General features: G+C 43.2%; 3 protein-coding genes across 4 annotated transcripts; 2 read left to right on the forward strand and 1 right to left on the reverse strand.

Moving 5' to 3' along the window:
• Positions 1-41: 41 nt before the first annotated feature.
• dennd6b (DENN/MADD domain containing 6B) lies at positions 42-9057 on the forward strand. 2 transcript variants are annotated; one of them, XM_084050314.1, is made up of 20 exons: positions 42-302; positions 1548-1586; positions 1692-1734; positions 1951-2060; positions 2315-2395; positions 2959-3064; positions 3155-3234; positions 3422-3484; positions 3710-3765; positions 4348-4470; positions 4666-4761; positions 4877-4971; positions 5087-5152; positions 5264-5328; positions 5492-5581; positions 5712-5765; positions 6169-6278; positions 6445-6547; positions 7076-7150; positions 7799-9057. In XM_084050314.1, the coding sequence occupies exons 1-20, from the start codon at positions 159-161 to the stop codon at positions 7919-7921; spliced, it is 1722 nt and encodes a 573-aa protein (XP_083906440.1). In that variant the 5' UTR covers positions 42-158; the 3' UTR covers positions 7922-9057. The 2 variants fall into 2 exon arrangements, with proteins under 2 accessions (XP_083906440.1, XP_083906441.1); XM_084050315.1 differs by lacking the exon at positions 2315-2395.
• A 363-nt stretch (positions 9058-9420) lies between these two features.
• Positions 9421-14220, reverse strand: gcc1 (GRIP and coiled-coil domain containing 1). The gene is made up of 3 exons (XM_084050313.1): positions 14050-14220; positions 11535-12717; positions 9421-11406 (listed from the first exon to the last, which is right to left on the reverse strand). Exons 2-3 carry the CDS (start codon positions 12648-12650, stop codon positions 10048-10050), a joined length of 2475 nt encoding a protein of 824 aa, XP_083906439.1. The 5' UTR covers positions 12651-12717; positions 14050-14220; the 3' UTR covers positions 9421-10047.
• A 1308-nt stretch (positions 14221-15528) lies between these two features.
• On the forward strand, positions 15529-19571 carry LOC311040252 (ADP-ribosylation factor 4). Its single transcript, XM_084050420.1, has 6 exons — positions 15529-15746; positions 16373-16453; positions 17269-17378; positions 17649-17720; positions 18025-18150; positions 18789-19571. The coding sequence occupies exons 1-6, from the start codon at positions 15680-15682 to the stop codon at positions 18873-18875; spliced, it is 543 nt and encodes a 180-aa protein (XP_083906546.1). The 5' UTR covers positions 15529-15679; the 3' UTR covers positions 18876-19571.
• The last annotated feature ends 63 nt before the right edge of the window (positions 19572-19634 follow it).

Below are 19634 nucleotides of genomic sequence, written 5' to 3' on the forward strand. Positions count from 1 at the left end.
CGCCTCCACTCACTAGAGGGCGCCTGAGGACCGGAGGAGGATTACCCAGCTGAGCTCAGCTGGCTCGCAGAAACAATAACATTATTTAGATTTAGAAAATAAGACGCTGGGGGGATAAATGATGGGGAAATGGATCGACCTCTGATTGATTCGTGATCATGGACCCACTTGACAGCCCCGAAAGTCACCCGGACGACGCGGCGGAGAGCGCGGCGTCTCGCTCGCCGTGGGCTCGCTTCTCGTCGTGGTTAGAATGCGTGTGTGTCGTCACCTTCGACCTGGAGCTGGGACAAGCCATAGAGGTACAGACAGTGGATTAGCCGGGCTCTGGTCCGCTTTGGCTAGTTCTCTCTAACGCTGCGTTAGGAGCGGATGCTGTTCCCATGGACTGTACATTCCACTACTGTGCGAGGTCTCCAACTTTAGTCAAACATAAAGGAAACTATTTCTCTACTCATCAAAACAAAGGCTGTTTTGTCTTGTTGAAAGACTTATTCTCCAGGGTGGGAAACCTCTCAGCACCCCATCTTCTCTGTGTAATACAGTTTTTGGGCAGAAAATAAAATATGTCCGCCAGACGAAAATTATTTTATGTGCTCCACTGCGCCCTCTACAGATCTGGTCAATATAAAGTACCAATGACCAGATTTTTAGAGGCCGCAGTGGAGTAAATAAAACAATTTCCGTTTGGTGGACATATTTTATTTTCTGCCCCAAAAAGTGTATTACACAGAGAAGGTGGGGTGCTGAGAGTCTTCCCACCCTGGAGAATAGACTTTCAACAACACAAAACTGCCTTTGTTTTGGTGAATAGTGAAATAGTTTTGTTTATGTTTTATTAAAAGTTGGAGACCTCGCACGGTAGAGGAACTTTCGGTCTATGAGAATAGCATAGCGCCTGGCAGAGCGTTAGAGAGAACTCACTAACGCTATGGATAGCTTAGCTTGTAGCATCTCTACCGTCAGGTGCACTTTTAGATGTGATTGGTGCTGATGCAAGTCAAAGCTGGTCGTTGACTCTGGGCCATAGATGTAAAGCTCAAAGTGGGGTCCTGGGGGGGGGGGGGGGGTAGTAAATGTAAAATCACAATCATTTTAACCACTTTATCCATCTATATGTTGGCTATGCAAAAACAGCAGATCTACAAGCTCGCAGCGCGGCACATCTGCTGTTTTTGAAATTCTTTGAAAAGTATTGAAAATGTTTTTGGAAGATTTTTGAATCATTTTGATTTGTGTTGATTTTATTCATTTTTCAAATCAACACAAATATTTCTTCTCTTCTGGGGGGTCCCTGCCACAAAACATTTTCAGATGGGGGGGTCCGCGGCCAAATATATATCATTTTGGGGGTCCGCGGCACGAAAAAGTTTGGGAACTACTGATGTAAAGGAACCATTAATTTGTGGTCACATCTCGCTGAGTTACAAATGGATAATACAACTGAGGATTTTACTGTGGCGTGTACATGCATGCATATTACCACTGAGGATTTTACTGTACATTGCACATGCATAAATTGATATGTGTTTTTTATACTATTTCAGCTTGTGTATCCCCATGATGTCAAACTTACTGAGAAGGAGGTACTTATTATCAATCTTAATTCACCCTCCTGTCTGTCAAGATTGTTCAAATACTAAATACGTGCACATCAAATAATCACTCGTTCCTTCTCTATGTTTTCACAGAAAAGCAACATATGCTACTTATCCTTTCCTGACTCTTACTCAGGTAAAACTGTCCTAGTAATACTTCAACACGCGTCACATGATGCAGTGTCACTCACAGCTATTCATAACCAGGTTGCAAGCTGAGATGTCACGTGTGTGTGTGTGTGTGTGTGTGTGTGTGTGTGTGTGTGTGTGTGTGTGTGTGTGTGTGTGTGTGTGTGTGTGTGTGTGTGTGTGTGTGTGTGTGTGTGTGTGTGTGTGTGTGTGTGTTGCCCAGGATGTCTCGGGGACACACAGTTCAGCTTCAGGCTGCGTCAGTCTGTAGGTCGCAGCGGTTACTGGTTTGGGGAAGATGCCTACAACAGGGACGCCCCTATCACACTACAGGTGAAGTGATGTCTCTTTTAGTCGCAAATGTCATGTTGGGGATGTGTCCAAAATGCAATGCTTTCTAGAGGGGGACGAGCACCAACAGGCTTTGATTTCTTAGGCTGTACCATAATACCTCACTTTGAGGCTAATCTATCTTTGTGGACTACATAATATTATTAATAATATTTTGAGACTGTAATTCTTCCATGCTGATGCTGATAACCTGCTTTTTCTTTCTGTCTCTCATTCTCTGCTTCTCACCCCTGCAGCGAGAGCTGGCCCATTTCTATGGTTACGTTTACTTCAGACAAGTCAAGGACGTCTCTGTGAAACGGGGCTATTTTCAGAAAGTGAGATTCGCTGAAATTCGTCATGTTTAACACTATTCAACAAGCATACTCAGTCTCCTGTAAAAAAACAACAACAAAAAAACAATATCAACAACAGGGATTTCTGCAGAAAACGTGTTAACACTTGAACCTTGATTCCTATTCTGGGGGGAACGTTTGCTAAAAATTGCAGATTTCCAAGCTCTTGTGAGCTATTTTTGGCAAAGAGATTTGGTATAGGGTGAAAAAGTACAGAGCGGACTAAGTACAGTTGCAACTCAGGTCCGATTTACTAAGTATAGAGGGTTTAACCCATTAAGATCTGAGGCCAGCATATGCACAAGCTCACAGCACGGCAAGAAGTGACGAGCTGTGAGCTTGTATATCTGCTATTTTTGAATAGCTAACGCTAAATTCTAAAATTACACAGATCCTTTCCCGGTTTTAATGGGTTAAGTTGTTAAAGAGAGACTTGTGTTACAGATTGGTGTAGATATGATCCACTATGTATTCATTTTCATTATCTATTTTCTCTTCCCTTCTCCTTGTTTTATACTCTCTCTCTCTTCACTGTACTGCTGCAGTCTCTTGTTCTAATATCCAGGCTACCCTACATCCACCTCTTCCATAGCCTGCTGCAAATCATAGCCCCAGAATATTTTGAGAAGTTGGAGCCTTGTCTGGAAGCAGGTGAGTTGGGAATGGTAGTGGTTGTTGGCATTTAGTGAAGGTTTTTGGGGATCTGCACCCTGACATGCTCCGTAATCCTCTCCCACGCAGTGTGTAATGAGATGGACCAATGGCCTTCACCGGTGCCAGGGTTGACCCTCAATCTCCCTATCATGGGAGTGATTTTACAGGTAAGAATACATTTCACTGAGAGTGTAAGGTACAGGAAAATTGGCTAAATGTAAATAACATTTTGAAACGAGATCTGAACAGCTTTCCGCCATTTCATACAATTTGATAAACTGATCAATAATGCATTTGAAGTGAAAAAATGTCACACTCCAGTATAACAAAAAAAAATCAACATTTCGTTTTCAGGTCAGGATCCCATCCAAGAATGACAAAGCAGGAGGAAGTCCAGTGAAACATGCCCCAAGCGAGGTGTGTGTGAAAACACTTTCATGTATCCATACAGTATGTAACTGTGAGAGTGTACAGCTGTAACCAAAAGGACCCGTAAGGGTACACATGTACATTTGTACACTCTTGAGTTACAGATGTATACATTTACACTGAGGATTTTACTGTGTACTGCGTCCGGGTATTTGGTTCTACTTGAATAACACAGACTTTCCTTCAATGTAAATGTCATGTTGTTTTCTCCAGAATCTTCTACCAGCTCCTACAATGCTGCCGACCATCCACGAACTGGACCTATTCAAGTAAATGTATCTTTCTTTTTGGGACTGTGTGGACAGCGATTGTGTAAATTGAGATTATCTGTTTATGATGTGTTCATGGAAAATATAACGAGTAGAACCATTTTGAAATTCGAAGCAGTATCTGCATATCGTCAGTGTCGGGCCTAAACCTTGCATGTCCATATTTCACCTTTCACCTATGGGTTTTTTATAAATATTTAACCAATGAAAAGTATTAACAAGAGCTTGTGACAAAATAATAACTACGGTTGGAACACAGGTTATTTTTTACATTTCAGATTTGGACATAAACTCTTAGGATTTAGAACAGTGGGTTAGAACAGTGGTTCTCAAAAATAGCAGATATACAAGCTCACAGTGCGTCACCTCGTGCCGCGCTGCGAGCTTGTACATCTGATCTGCTAATGAATCTTCTTCTTGAAAGTGTTTGACTTTTTAACACAAATCTTCTCTTCTGGGGGGTCCCTGGTCCGCGGCCAAATACATATAATTTTTGGCACGAAAAAGTTTGAGAACTACTGATTTATAAGGCATTTGTCGGCCTCGGGTCTTAATGGTTTAAATGACCTCTGACCTGTCTAGGTGTTTCCAGTCGGTTCTCATCCACCTGCAAATGCTCTGGGAGCTGATGCTGCTGGGGGAACCTGTGGTCGTCATGGCACCGTCGCCCACTGTGTCCTCGGAAACCGTGCTGGCTCTAGTCGGGTAATTTTGTCTGTGACGCAGAGACATACAGTAGGTCACTTCACCCAGAGATGTGTGTGTGTATATACAGTATATACATCTATAAATAAATATGGTTCTTAATGGGGGGTATTAAATGGGGGGGGTCTTTGGCCTAATGCATATCAAACTGGGAGTCCTTGAAATAAAAGAGCATTATTCCTCTCTTGTCTGCAGCTCAATTGCTCCTCTGAAGTACTGCTGTGACTACAGGCCCTACTTCACCATCCACGACAGTGAGTTCAGAGAGTACACAACCAGGACGCAGGCACCGTGAGTGACATTAACACTTTATACTACACAGTCAGGGTCTAACTGACATGTCATTGGTGGAGGTCTCTGAACCCTTCTGATTCCCCTGTCGTCTGTTCCTACCTCTACCCCTCAGACCCAATGTCATCCTGGGTGTCACAAATCCCTTCTTCATCAAGACCTTCCAATGCTGGCCACACATTGTGCGCCTAGGAGAACTCAAGACGGCGGGTAAAACGAGTGTCTGAAGTTTGCAGATCTTTTACGTCTCACAAAGTAACTAACCCTACATTCGTGTCAACTGGTTGTCATTATATTTGGACTTGATACATGTATTTTGTTTCAGGAGATCTGCCAAAACAGGTAAAGGTGAAGAAATTGGCTAAACTGAAAACCTTGGACACTAAACCAGGTGAAACACGATACTAGTTGATACATTTGTTTTTTGATACATACATTGTTTTATTGTTGCTTTTGTGTGTAATGATGTATTTGATGTACTATTATTTTTTGCTCTCCTTAGGCATCTACACTGCATACAAACCATTTCTACACAAGGATAAGACTCTAATCAAAAGACTCCTAAAGGTGAGTCACCAACAAGTTCTTCTGGTTTAAGCCAGATGTATTCTTTGTTGCACGCCAATGTTGCGATCATGTGGCGCGGTGTGAGCTTGTACTGTAGATGTGCTGTTTTCAGCATGTGAAACCGTTGTACACAATCAGTCAGTCTGATTTCATCTGGCTGTAGGGCATCCAGAGGAAGAGGCCTTCAGAGGTGCAGAGCGCCATCTTGAGGAGACATCTGTTGGAGCTCACTCAGAGTTTCATCATCCCGCTGGTGAGACTTGACGCCCGAACATCTCATGATCATCCACCAACGCATCCATGGTACATCTGCAGCTAGAACTGCTACCACAATCTCCTATGGGGCTCAAAGTCTCACATGTTGTCTTCATGCTCTCTTTCAGGAACGATACCTGGCCAGCCTGATGCCCCTGCAGAGATCTGTGACGCCTTGGAAGGTATATGCCACTGGTTCTCAAAGGGGTGTCCGGGGATCCCTAGGGGTTCTTGAGGGGTCCCCCAGCAAAATGAGGAACAGTTAAAACACTCAAGCCCTATACAAAAAAAAAGAGGCTGATCTAACAACCTCAACCTGTCGCATTGATACTTGTGAGATTGCAGATCTGCTATTTTTGAAAAATCTTGACAAATCTCTTATGGGGGTCGCTGGCACAAAATAATTTCAAATGGGGGTCTGCGGCAAATACTTATATAATATGTATCTATCTATATCTATGTATAATGTCTTATTTTTTGGAGAACCACTGGGTTAGGCAACATGAGGGCAGGCAGAATGGCTGTTAACATTTTTGGAGATCCTATAATTGGAGATGAACCAAGAGTTTTGCTTGTGTGTTTCAGACCCCTCCATTGATCCGTCCCTTCAGTCAGGAGGAGTTCATTGGGACTCTGGAGCATGCTGGACCTCAGCTCACCTCAGTCAGCAAAGGGGATTGGATGGGCCTGTACAGGTTTGCAACCCTACCCTATCTGAGCCTGCAGGATTCATATACCTCTACATCATTTTCATGTTTTTTTTGCCACCACTTACAGTACAGCTGTGTGCAGGAGCCCTCTACACTACGACGGTATTTACTGTGATGTTGATATATTTGACATCCTCCTGTGGCTTTACAGGAGATTCTTCAGGTCCCCCAACTTTGATGGCTGGTATCGTCTGCGGCACAGGGACATGACCCAGAAACTAGAAGGTCTACATCTGGAGGCTGTCTGTGATGCTGTGAGTTCACTGAACCAATTACAACGGTGTGGTTCTCACCCTATGGGCCGTGAGGATTTTGCAAGTGGGCAGATTTTAAGATTAATATAACATTAACAAAAACAAAAAATGTTATGTTAAAAAATGGTTTTCTTTAAAACCTTGAAAAGTGAGTTTTCATTGTGATCCTGCTAAATAGTCAACTTAAAGTATACTACATTAGTTCCATTGATATAAGCCGGAATAGTCAATTGATTGCTCAAAACATGCTCTGAAAATGCACACGGCCCAACCACTGAGTATATATTTATTAACTAAATTTCAGTTCATTTGTATCTGAAGAAGACGCAGCAGTGCTTCAAAGCTTTAGTCTTTGTTCGTTTGCACCTTATTAAAAGCATAGACGTAAATTGAGTGCTCCACATGTCCCTTCTGAGAGCATTTACCTCCGTTTGGGGATTGGCTGAAGTGCAAGAGACCCCATCAATGTTATTGTTGGTGTTCATGTGTGCTGGTTATATGCTGTTAACCCTCCCTTTTAATCACCAGGATCTGTTGGGTTGGACCAAAGACAAGTCAGAGGTGGAAATTGTTGACCTGGTTTTGAAACTGAAAGAAAAGCTAGTAAGTAAACCAATTATCAATTTGCACACTGGTGCAAATCAACCAAACCTATTGAAATTAATTTCACAAATTTGGATGCAATCAGCCTACAGCTCACAGCAGATGAGTTCACGGGTTAACACAGCTGAAGGCCATAACATGAATTGTGGGTGTATTTCATTTAGGTGTCACCATGTGCACAGCATGGACAGCTCCTGTCCAGTTAACTTCACGCTGGCACACAGAAACACCTAAATTAAACACACACAGCTCTGATAAAGTTAACTTCATGCTGGCATTCAAGAAAGGCCTACATTAAACACACCCATAGTTAATGTTATTTCACAGTAAAACTCCTCAATGTTCATTTAACCATTTTGTACAAATGGAACCAAATGGGTTAATTTAGTTCCATTTTGTACACTCTTGAGTGAAATTAACGCTGAGGATTTCACTGTGTACCTTAAGTGGGGGTGCTCCTTCCATTCTGACATCTCGCCACTCCGACTAGTGGCTTCCGCGTGCGGTTAGGGTTAGGTATAGGGTTCGTTAACGTCGGAAAGGCGACATGTCGGGAAGGCGAAATGCACCCCCTTAAGTGGCATTTGCCAGTCAAAATAGCTGCTCTCAAAGTGGTCCATTCCCTGATGGTTCTTTGTACCTGTCCAGGTGAAAGCACGCAGGCAGCAGCTCCCAGTGAAGGATGGCGTTCTGGACAAGCTGGAGGGATTCATCCATACCATTACCGGTTCACTACCAGAAGACTTGCAGACTGTTCTACACAGACACTGATACGCATATGTAACCACCTGGATTCCAACCTGGGCCTCCTGATTGGGAAGCCAAACATCTACTCACTCATCAAAGGGGAACTCCCCTGGACAAGGGCAATATTGGCCTACTGGGCTATTGTTTTTGTTTTTTGTATTTACTTGAAAGATTTTGCCATCACTATATACCTCTACAGTACCTGCCACTAGTAGGATAGTGACATACTAAAGTTTAGAAATATCTTATTGTAGAGACTTTGTGTAGTTAGAATTATTAGTTAGGAATTATAGTGCTTTCATCATGTTTACTGAGAAAAAAAAGACTTTGTCACTTTGGAAATACAACGCTGTTATTAATTTCACTGGTCCAGATCATCTTGTGGCATGATAATTGTATTACCAGTCCTATACAGTATTTCTTTAAATCTCTAATCTCTTTCGTCTCCACAGTGGGGGAAATACTCATGGCATTGTTATTTAGTGTGGTTGTTTGCAATTGCTACTGTAGTAGCAACTGTAGTTTTGTCATATAATTGTGTTGTTTGCTTGGAAGCCATTCTTTACTCTTTCACTAGGGGGCATTTGCTCTCGTTTCCAAATAATACTGGTTGAGAGAAGACTTGTTTGGCTAATGGTTTGGAAAGAACAGAAGTGTTTTAGTAACAGATGATTTACTGAATGCAGTTAAGTACACTTATTATGTATTATGCATTTCTAATTAACATGCATTTACAAAACAAACTCTGCACAATTTACCTTTAATTTTCCAGGGAATTACCCTCTGTATAACTACCTACATAATCTGCCCTTCTAGCTGACTGAGCCCACTTGGTTACACATCATGTCTCGCACTTAAAATAGCCGATCTACACGTTAAACGTGTCACGCTGTGATGTATTGAGCTTGTAGAGCTGCTATTTTTTGGTGAAAATACCAGCGTGCAGCCACGTATAAATCAGCCATTATATATCATTAACTCTTACACTTCCAGGTACCAGTGAATGTAAAATGCACACTTGACCTTACATATTCCACTCCCTTTGAGTGTCTCCGATTGTAGTCTAAATGTTTATTGCCTTTCTTTTTACCCCTTTAATTTATTACATGTAAATATTTTCTTAAGTTATTGCCTTGGCAGTAAATATGTGTAACATTTGCTCCTTGTCTTTGACTAATGTAAACTTTCTTTTCAGGTATTTGTTTTTTGATGTGGTTTCATACAGATTAAACGGTTCACAACACACCAAGTATAACACTGACCCATTAAGACCTGAGGCCTATTCTACAAATGTCTTCTAAATCCTAAGTTGCTATGTATCGTTACTGTCAGGCAGAAACCTTATCTCCATATTCTAACTTTGAGTATTTTTTCTGCAAATTAACGCCCTTCTTGATCATACTACAGCAGCGTCGCACAAAACTATCAAAAGTAGCAGATCTGCAAGCTCGTTTTGAGCTTGTAGATCTGCTACTTTTCCTAACAAGTAACAGTTTGACTAAAGCAAGCCCACTGAGTGAATGAACCAGGAAAAATATTTTTATTTCAACGAGGGAATCAAAAATATAAATATCCATGATATGGAGTACTGCATTATTAATAAAGGTTATCTTTGAAAAGACTTGAGAAATTACCCACAGTGTAAGTCCTTGATACTGTATATTACTGTACACAATACTTAATGTACAAGAGAGCAGGCATTAAAGCTACATAATGCACATGGCCTAATCACTCAAATATATAATTTGTTTGACAAAACCTGTTTTAAATACACAAATGATAGCAGATATCTGAGTGGGTTGAGAAATGTCTCATTTTTGGAATGAAAATTCTGGTAACCGGCTGCAAAGGAATTTTATAGTACTGTAATTCCCTTCATTTAAGAACAAATGTTATACAACTTGTTTAGTTATCCCAGTTGTTAAGTTGTACACCGATGCTATGCAACCAAACAATATTGATTCTCACAGTAAACTGGGAAGCCTAGGCCTTGTGTCAATAATTGCATTTGACTGTGAAGTGGTTTGCCCAAACACCACACCAAAATAAATATACTTCAGAAAAACACATGTGAACTGTTTGAGAAAAATGGTAGTAGTGCTTCTCCTTTGTAAAGACTAGGGCTGAGGCTTTTCACTCCTTCAAATATACTATCGCTTCCCTGCCTGCCACCACGACTGTGACTGCAGTTTCAACACGGCCCGTTTCTCCTGGGGGCTGAAGTGCAAGATGGTTAGTATAGCAGTAAGGGTCTGCTGGCGTCCGCTGAGGTCAGGAAGAGTGAGGAATTTATAGATTATATTTTTAAGGTATTCAAGGTTTGAACCCTCCCTGCCCTCATCTCTCAGCAATTTGTCAAGCTGATCTCTCAGCACGGCAGCCTCCTCCTCGTTCTGCTCCCCGTTTGCGATGAGCTTCCCCTGCAGCTGATGTAGGTCATCCTCCAGGCGGTGTTTCAGTCTGCGCAATGATACGATCTCCACCTCCTTCCGGGCCAGCTGCTCGGCGTACAGGAGCAAGGTGGACTCATTGGGCCCCGCCAGCCTCAGGGCCTGGGCGATAACATCGCTCTCGTCCCGGGCAAGGTCGTCCACGAGGGCCTCATCACTATTGGCGCTGCCCCCGTCTGCCACGGCTCTGGAGTCGATGGCCCCGTCTCCCTCGTCGCTGACATGGCCCCGGTGGCCCGACAGGCCATAGCTTAAGACGGTGGAGCGCAGCCGCTGCAGTTCCTGATCTTTTTCAGCCAGCAGAGCCATTGTGCGGTCTCTCTGCTTGTGCAGCTCATCCTCCATCTTCAGCAGGCTGTCTCTGTGCAGGGCCTCAGCCCGCTCCAGATCCTGTTTGTGGTTCTGCTGCAGAGCCACCTGTTCCTGCTGATGGTCCTCAAGGTCATGTCGGTGCTTGGTTTCTGCCTCGTCGCTGTGGATTCTAAGGTTGATGTACTTCTCCTTGAGTTCAGCCAGCTGGTCACGGATTTCCTCCAGCTCCTTGGCTTGGGAACCGTCCTTGGCGTTCTTGTTCTTCAGCACCACCTGGGCACGCAATTTGTACCGCTCAAACTCCTCCTTTAACTGCCGTAGCTCCTGCTGGTAGTAGAGGGCAGAGGCCTTCTCGCCGTCGGAAGTCTCTGTGCCGGACTTCACGGTCTCCATCTCTGCCACCTTCTCGATCTCCAACGTCTCCTCCGGGTTCCTTTGAGAAGCCATCAGCAGCAGCCTTTTGACCTTCTCCATCTTTTCCTTTAGGACATTCACATCCAGGTTGGCCTCATCTATGCTTAAGTCAGAGGAGCCCCGGCTGGAGGCGGCGATGGCCAGGGTCTTGTTCTCCGTGTCCAGCTGAAGGATGCGCTCCCTCAGCCTCTGGGCCGTCTGCTGATCCCTCTGCCTGGCCTTCTCGCACGCACCCAGCAGCTCAGAGAGCTCGGACACACGCTCCTCCAGACTAGCAACCCTACCTTCTTCTGCCTGGGTCTGGTCCCGTGCACGGTCATCTGCCTGTGTTGCCTGCCAGAGTATAAAAACACAAACAGCCAATTAGCAAACATCATGCAACATCTAATTTTGCAGCTGTAAGTGGGAGATTTGTTTTGTTGATTATTTTCTTTTACATAAGTGGTGGTGTTTGTCCAAACCTTTTTGATCTCCTGATGCAGCTGCTGCTGATAGTGAGCTTTAAGCTCTACCAGCTCCTGCTGCAGCTCTTCCACTCTGGGATCAGGCTTGTTCTTCTCTGCCTCGGCAGCCTGCAGGCTCTTCCTCATCTCCTCCCGCTCCTGTATTGCCTCCTTCAGGCGTGCCTCATACTCCATCCCCCGGTCCACCACCTGGGTGAACTCCAGCAAGGTCTCCTTGGTGTCCTCCAGCCTCAGCTCAGCATCCTGCCTCAGATCCCTCTCCTCCTGGAGGAGCTTCTGGAGTTCGCGGAGCATGAGGGCGTGGTCACCCTGCTCCTGCGCCCTCTCGTGTTGCTGGGTAATGACCCGCGCCTTGCTCTCCGCCAGCTGCTCCTGCAGGGCCTGCAGCTCAGCCTCATGCTGCCTCCTGGTCTCCTCCAGCCTGCCCTGTAGCTCCTCCAGCTCCTGTTTCATGATCCTTTTGTCACCCTGAAAGTTGGCCTCCATCCTGGACTTTTCCTGAGAAATCGTAGCCAGTGAGCTGGTGAGGGTGTTCAGCTGAGTCTTCAGCTGAAGAACTCTCCTGTCTGCTTCCACGTTGGCGGTGCCACAGAGGGGGGGCGTAGGTGGGGGCCGGTCTGACCCGCCACTGCTGCTGGAGCTGATACCGCTCTCTGACCCACTGGCCTCCGTCTCAGACTTCGGGGCCAATGAGTGTCCACCGGGGCCGGGCACTCCAGCCTCTCCCAATCCCTGTTCCTCCTCCACCTGCTCACCTCGGGTGCTCCCGCTAGTGATGCTGGTGGCCGTGTCTGCGGAGGCGGCCGTGTCGACGCTGTCCTCGCTGTGCAGGGAGCAGCGGTCATCTGGAAGGTCAGAGGTCACAGAGGCAGCGCCAACACCACTGACATTGTCCTCGTCATCGCGCTGGCTGAGGTCAACCTCTTGAGAGACGGTCAACACCTTTAGACTGGCTTCCAGAGCCTCCTTCTCCTTCAGCAGGCTCTTGTAAGCCCTGACCACATCCTTTAAACGGGTCTGGTACTGGCCTAACTGCTTCTTCTGTGCATCGATCGTGTCCAGCAGCTCTTTCTTGCCGGGTCCACCCCCAAAACTCATCCCAAACTTATCCATGGCTTTGTTACTAGTTTGAGCCAAAGAATAATGTAGGTCAGCTTGAATCCATGCTCATCTGGCTCAGCTGCAAATCCAAGACAGAAAAAAAGTTAAGCATGGTAACAATCCAGGTTTAGCGGAGACAGCTCATGATGATATCAACTGACGGTGAGACAGAGCATAGACGACCTGTCACAACATTCTCAGTTTTGCATCAAGCTACAGTATAGCAAAGATGAACACAATGGTGCGCTGCTTGCCTGTAATGATGACGTTATGTAACAGACACTAATCGATTTCCGGTTGGATGATGATGAGTTGTGTTGTGACAGTCATCGGTTGCATCACCTGTACAGGTGTAACATTGATGTGTTGGTACACGTATCATAAATGACCGCCGCATAATGGTGGCAATGCATGTAAAACTACATTAGCCAATGTCATGCACGTAAACAGAGCAATATAGCTTGAGTTTCACAACACCCAGCCAGAACAGAACACGTATCTGCTACAACATGCTGATGGTGACAGTGATACCAAGTTGTGGCTCACAATAAACACAATAGGCTCTATGCACACCAGCCATATTATCACTTCCTTCACAGGTGTTACCAATGATACTAATGAAGGCTCTATTCCATTTAGTGTAGCACAGTGGTTTCCTCGACCCCCATAACTCTGAGTGCACACGTACACTCTCAGAGTTACACACCTGTAAGGGGCCATTTGGAAGCCCATGAGGGTCCCTGGACCCCAGCTGTACCCACTGGTGTAGCAGAGTGTTTCCAGTGAGCCAACATGCACAACATCAGCACCCTGACTCTGTTTGACCAGAATGGAACAAAGCCTTCATCAGTATCATTGGTAACACCTGTGAATGTCTTCATAATATGGCTGCTGTGAATAGAGCCTATGGCTCACAATAAACACAATATGGCTCACAATAAACAAGAACCGTGTCGCTAGCATTAAGGTTAGCTGAGCAGCGACATTACAAAGTCTAAACCAGTTGTGCTATAAACACGCCCCCTTCTGTGGTCAACGCGGAAGTGCCTTTTTCAAACAACCGCGGACTCTTTTTTTTCGCCGATAAAGTATAGTTTTGGACCATGACGGAGGCGCGCCGACTCAGCAGACCTTGAGGCCGAGGAGACGCGCCCGAGCGCCTCCAGGCGCGAGTGCCCGCGTCGACCGGCCAATGGTCTGCTAGTCGACTCAGCGCCGTTCGAGTTGTGTACCGATAGGGACAGAATAGTATATAATGTTTTGGTGAGAGCGTTTGCCCCAACTGTCACTCAAAGTGGCTACTGGCCAATCACAGCGCGTCCTTGCACAAGCGTATTGGCCAATCATGCACAACTGGTTTAGCCTATGGAGTCACGCAGCTGAGCATTACATTACCAAGGCTCTTACCTACCTTTGAATCATGGCAGATACATCAGGGACTTCTTTGAAGTTGACGCCAACGGGGTCTTGGGTCGATGAAGCAAAGAGAAAACCGTCAAAAATGTAACTGTAATATGATGACAAGTTGTCTGTGGACGTCAGAAAACGCGGCCATGTTGGTGTCACTGTGAATCAGTGGAGCTCCGTGTTGCCAGATGTTGTGAGAGAAATAAGCAACTGGGTCTAGGAAACGAAAACAAGCCCTATGGCCACATTTAAAGCATTTTAAACCTATATAGGCTATTTGAAATAAAATGAGGAATATATCAAATATATATATTTTTTAACATTCTTCTAACAACACAAATGCTCCCTGTGGCACAAACATTTTCATGAAAATATTTGAGAACAAACATTTTCATGAAAATATTGGAACCACTGGTTTATATAATAATAAATACTAAAAAAATGGAAGCAAGCCTAAATAAGCATGTACACTTTAGAAACAAGACCAAGAAACCGCAACCACCAATATTTACAAGCAACTTTACAGGAAAAACAAGCCCAACGTCGCTTATAATAAACGGACATGGCAACCTTGGAGGCAGGGGCAGTCACATCGACACATTAAATACATTAATATAAATACACATACACACTGCACATACCCTGTTCGTGCTTTTACACTCACTCCTTGAATATTGTTGTTATGTCATTAACGTTACGCGGTCGCTATAGCTCATTTACTTACTTATCTAAGGTCGAAGGTCTAAATAGAGCCCTGAAACATGACTGTACAAGCGTCATGTCATGTGAACCATGGCTAAATAGTTCCCAGACAGTAGTAGTTTTTGTATTGACAAATATTGAACATAACAATGGTACATCATGTAAAAAAGTGATTTAGACAATATTTAGACAATATTTGTATTATGTACTGTATATTTGTAAAAAAAAAAATAAGAAAAAGAATACATTAAAACTATTCTATATATTCATTATATTGTATTCTAAGTATAATTCTCATGTCTTTAACCATGATTTGAACAATTTGAATTCTTCAACCACACGTAACAAAAAACAAACAATCCCTTCTTCTGAATACCAACGCTCGCCCCAAAACAGTCACCTAACCTTATTCCTAAACGTAACCTATCAGTAAAAATTTGCCTAAACCCAACCTCATTCCTAAAAGTAACCTCAATTAAAAGTCAAAACTATTTCTAAACCTAACTTATTCCTAAACTTAACCTCAGTAAAACTACAGCTAACCCTAAACTCATTTCTAACCTTATATCCTCAGTCAAACAAATACAAGAATACAAGAACCGAAAAGAAGAGAACATTTGGGGCGAGCATGTTTTGGGGCGAGTCTTCCCGGTTACCCTTCTTCTGGTAAAGATTTCCACGAGATAACATTGTCAACGTGTTGTTTTTTAAATAAAGTTAAATGAAAAAAACGCGTGACGTCAATTATTCCGCGTTGGCCTGGACGTGGCATCTAAGGAGGAGACTGAAGGGAAAGAGCTGCTTCTGCTGCTGCTGCACCCACTGACTCTATCACTGTCCTGTTCCTCAAGAACAGCAGACCCCCAAAAGCCCCCCAAACCTCTAGTAACTGTCACCTTGTCGTCTCATCGGGACCTGTCAGTCACATCATCATGGGCCTCACCATCTCGTCGCTATTCTCCAAGCTTTTCGGCAAGAAACAGATGAGGATACTCATGGGTGAGCATTGATCAGGCTATATGTATATGAGCTAGCTGGTTAGCATCACTTGTCATCATCCACACTGATCTCTGCTTTTTGATGGTGATTGGTGATGATGGGTGGGAAAGATGATTATTTTAGTCAGCATTATGTGTCATTTAAACATGGCCCTCGCCAAGTAAGACACGACTTGTTAGTCTATGTAATTTGGGGTCGTTTGGAGACACTGTATGGCTAATAACAACATCCATATAGCCAACGATACTGTAAGCTACGTAGCTTATAGTTATTTGAGCCTAGGTGCAGCATAGCCACTGTACAGTACTGTAACAGGTGTTTACCTTTTATGATCTATTGTACACAGTAAAAGCCTTTGTTAATTTACCCCCGAAAAATGTAGAAATTGAACCAAATTGACCTGTAAGCGTCCATGTTGGTTCCATGTTCTCAGAGTTACAAATAAGGATTTTAAGATCTTTTAACTTCAAGTTGATGGCTAATAATAAATAGGCCTAATGGTCTGAAATGAAATGTGTCCTAATATCATGTTTAGATAAGTTGTTTTAGATGTTATCCTGATAGTACAGTAATTATCTATTAATAGCTGAAATTAAAGTTTGTCTGATTTGTGTGTTCTTTTGCAGTTGGTTTGGATGCTGCTGGAAAGACTACAATCCTGTACAAACTGAAGCTTGGAGAAATCGTTACCACTATTCCAACCATTGGTAAATTAACACTCGACATAGTCCGAAAATGTCATGTAAAGTGATTATGAGTCAAAATAAACGTGGTCCCTCAATTCAGTCATTTGAATGAAGCAAATATGACTCTTAATGATCCAATGGCAATGGACAAGATTTGCTAAGTATCAACATATTGTCCATATTGTCCTTATGGCAACATGCACATAAGGTTAACCATATAGCCATCCAGTAATGCTGAAACATTCCTTAGATTGTATGCATCAACTAATGCAGCCAGTGAACACTGATCTAGGATCTGTTCTGCCTTTCAGACCATATTGAATTGGATTCATGAGATGAGTTATAGGGTAAATGTTTCATCTTAACCATCAAACCCTACGTAAGTTGACCAGGGCGATATACTTTATCACTCCTTTTTGCCCCCTACACTAAAGCGCTTTGTCAAAAATAGCCAATGTTTGCCCCCAGAATAGAGACGCTAGGATTTATGTGGTTAAGCCTGACACTCTTGGGAAGGGGGCTAGATTTTGATGGCATGATTCTAAAGCTTTGGGGCGGCGACAGTAGGGTTCCACTGCCTCAAGAGCTGTTTGGGCTTGTTTTAAGGCAGATCGGTTGATAAGGCATAACTCGGCAGTAGCCAAAATAAGACTGTAGTAAATGGTCCAAACAAGATCAGATAAAGGCACATCTCATGTCAAATCTAAATGTTATTTAGTACTTTTGGTAACCTAATTAATTTTGTTATGCTGGTGTTTATAGTAGTTTCAAGGTAATTCTTATTTGTGCTATGAATCTCTTTGTCAACCCCACCCCTTCTCACTGTTGCTGGTCAGGTTTTAATGTGGAGACCGTAGAATACAAGAACATCTGCTTCACTGTGTGGGATGTGGGTGGTCAGGACAAGATCCGACCTCTGTGGAGACACTACTTCCAGAACACACAGGTACAACAGCAGGGCTCTGGCCTTTGTCACTGCTGCACAAATCACCATTGGCTTTTTGATGTCAGCATATATACTGATATTAGGTATTGTAGGTGTTCATGCATTCACGTTCACGTACAGTATATACTAGTGTACTCCATGACCATTTAATCAAGGAAAGTTGTCATTTTGTTACTTGTACTGTGAATTTTCCAATTGGTCTTTAGTTATATTGTTGTGTAATTCAACTGATTTAGCAGGTGCGTTGATCTTTGAACTTGGGTTTTGCAGGGTCTTATCTTTGTTGTGGACAGCAACGACAGAGAGAGAGTAGCAGAGTCGGCAGAGGAACTGGTAAAAATGGTAAGAAGCAACATACATTACTGCACAAGTGCCTTGGCATAGCAATTGTTTGTACAACTTATTTTGGTCCAGGAAGTGTAGTCCCTTTATCTTTATTTAAAGGGACATTACATTGAGACAAGATAAAGTACAAGGACTAACTTAGCAGAGAATAATGACATTATTTAAATAGGGATATTCCTGCTGTCATGTCACATTGCCCCTCTGGGAGGTGCTATACTTTATAATATGGTTTTACCTTCCGACTGGTCTCACTAATTCACTTTAAAACCTGTTCTTTTTCCTTCTATTTCCTCATATGTAGTTGCAAGAGGATGAGTTAAGGGAGGCAGTGCTGTTGGTATTCGCTAACAAACAGGACTTGCCCAATGCTATGCCAGTGAGCGAACTCTCAGACAAATTGGGCCTGCAGAGCCTGCGCAGCAGAACTGTAAGTCTCTTTCTATTTTCTATTATCATAGCGCTGGGCGATATTGAAAAAAATCAAATATCACAATATGTTTGACCGAATACCTCTATCCGTATTGTGATGATATATTATAAAACCAATAAGAAAAATGTTTAAAAAAGCTTAAGACACGTTTTCCAAAATAAATGAGATGACAGATCTACAAGCAAAGCTTTGTTAGCTTGTAAAAACAACTTTTGTCTGTTCTACAAAAAGCTTTATTTGGCACTACGCCATGTCCCTCACACACACTATGCAACAACAACTCTCCTTCCGGTCCATTCACAACAATAGTTCCCTACTTCCTCCCAATACACTTTACACAGGTTAATTATAAAGTATTACTACTTGTAACTTAACATTGAGCTTATAGAGATTGGCTATTTTCTTTTTGGCTATATATAAAATTTTTGAAAGTATCAAATATGGCTTAATCACCCTCTATACTTGGTTTCAAGTGATTAAACCAAGAAAAGATAACACTTATGTCTTATCACGATATTCAAAATCCAAGACACTATCTGATCTCATTACGTGATCACAATGACATATTGTCCAGCCCTACTGTATCTTTTGCAGAAGTGATCTGTTGAATAACAGGTTTCTTCTCTTCTCCTCAGTGGCACATCCAGGCTACCTGTGCTACCCAAGGCACAGGTTTATACGAGGGACTGGACTGGCTATCCAATGAGCTGTCGAAACGCTAGACAAATGAGGACAAAGGAGCAGGACCGGAGCGAATGAGTGATTTGAACATGTGCAGTGAGGACGATGGAGAGAAGGTGGCAAGCGAGTAGAAGAAGCGTGGAAGGGAGCAATTAATCAGAAAAAATGCAAACCTTTTTCCTTTTTTTTTTCTTTTTAAATTATAAGTGTGTCTGTTTGGTAGAACGTGCAGTCATGGACTTTGCGCTCAGTTCCTGTTCTGAAGTCTTTTTTCAACATTCTTCCCTTTTATTCCCTGTGTCGTTCTTGCAGATGTTTCTTAGACTGTTTATATATATTTTTTCCTTCATGCTTCCCTACTCCCTCACCAGTAAAAATGTTTTAATTTGCATGTTTTAACAAAAAACAAACAAAACAAAACATAAAAAGAGAAACATGTGAAGGTTGTGCTGTTGTTATGGAATGGGCAGTAAGGCCTCTGGATTTTGGGGGTTGAGGGTGGATAGGTAGAGTAGAGCACAGCACAGGGAGATGTTGGCCTTCCAGTCTCAAGGAGAAGGGAAGTTATTGGCTTGGGGCTGAAGTCAAGCTTGTACTTTTCCCTGCCTGACTGACTCATTCCAGAGAGCCGAATTTGATGGCCAGTTCCATTCCTTAACAATGTGAAGAATGCAGGACCTGAAGTATTTCCAAGGGCCATTATTATGATGCAATAAAAGTGTCTTTTTTTTCTTCAACTGTTTAATTGTCTGGCAATGTTCCTAATGGGAAAAATTGTTAGTTATCATGTGTACCGTCTA

Source organism: Gymnoscopelus microlampas (assembly GCF_963454915.1).
Source record: "Gymnoscopelus microlampas genome assembly, chromosome: 23".
Classification (NCBI taxonomy): domain Eukaryota; kingdom Metazoa; phylum Chordata; class Actinopteri; order Myctophiformes; family Myctophidae; genus Gymnoscopelus; species Gymnoscopelus microlampas.

Excerpts from the sequence above, each read along its gene's own strand:
- dennd6b (XM_084050314.1), top strand. The coding sequence starts at position 159 with ATGGACCCACTTGACAGCCCCGAAAGTCACCCGGACGACGCGGCGGAG. Across the intron at positions 3,485-3,709 it reads TGAAACATGCCCCAAGCGAG|AATCTTCTACCAGCTCCTAC; the intron begins GTGTGTGTGAAA and ends TGTTTTCTCCAG. Across the intron at positions 4,471-4,665 it reads ACCGTGCTGGCTCTAGTCGG|CTCAATTGCTCCTCTGAAGT; the intron begins GTAATTTTGTCT and ends TCTTGTCTGCAG.
- gcc1 (XM_084050313.1), bottom strand. The coding sequence starts at position 12,650 with ATGGATAAGTTTGGGATGAGTTTTGGGGGTGGACCCGGCAAGAAAGAG. Across the intron at positions 11,407-11,534 it reads TGCATCAGGAGATCAAAAAG|GCAACACAGGCAGATGACCG; the intron begins GTTTGGACAAAC and ends ATACTCTGGCAG.
- LOC311040252 (XM_084050420.1), top strand. The coding sequence starts at position 15,680 with ATGGGCCTCACCATCTCGTCGCTATTCTCCAAGCTTTTCGGCAAGAAA. Across the intron at positions 16,454-17,268 it reads TACCACTATTCCAACCATTG|GTTTTAATGTGGAGACCGTA; the intron begins GTAAATTAACAC and ends GTTGCTGGTCAG. Across the intron at positions 18,151-18,788 it reads AGAGCCTGCGCAGCAGAACT|TGGCACATCCAGGCTACCTG; the intron begins GTAAGTCTCTTT and ends TCTTCTCCTCAG.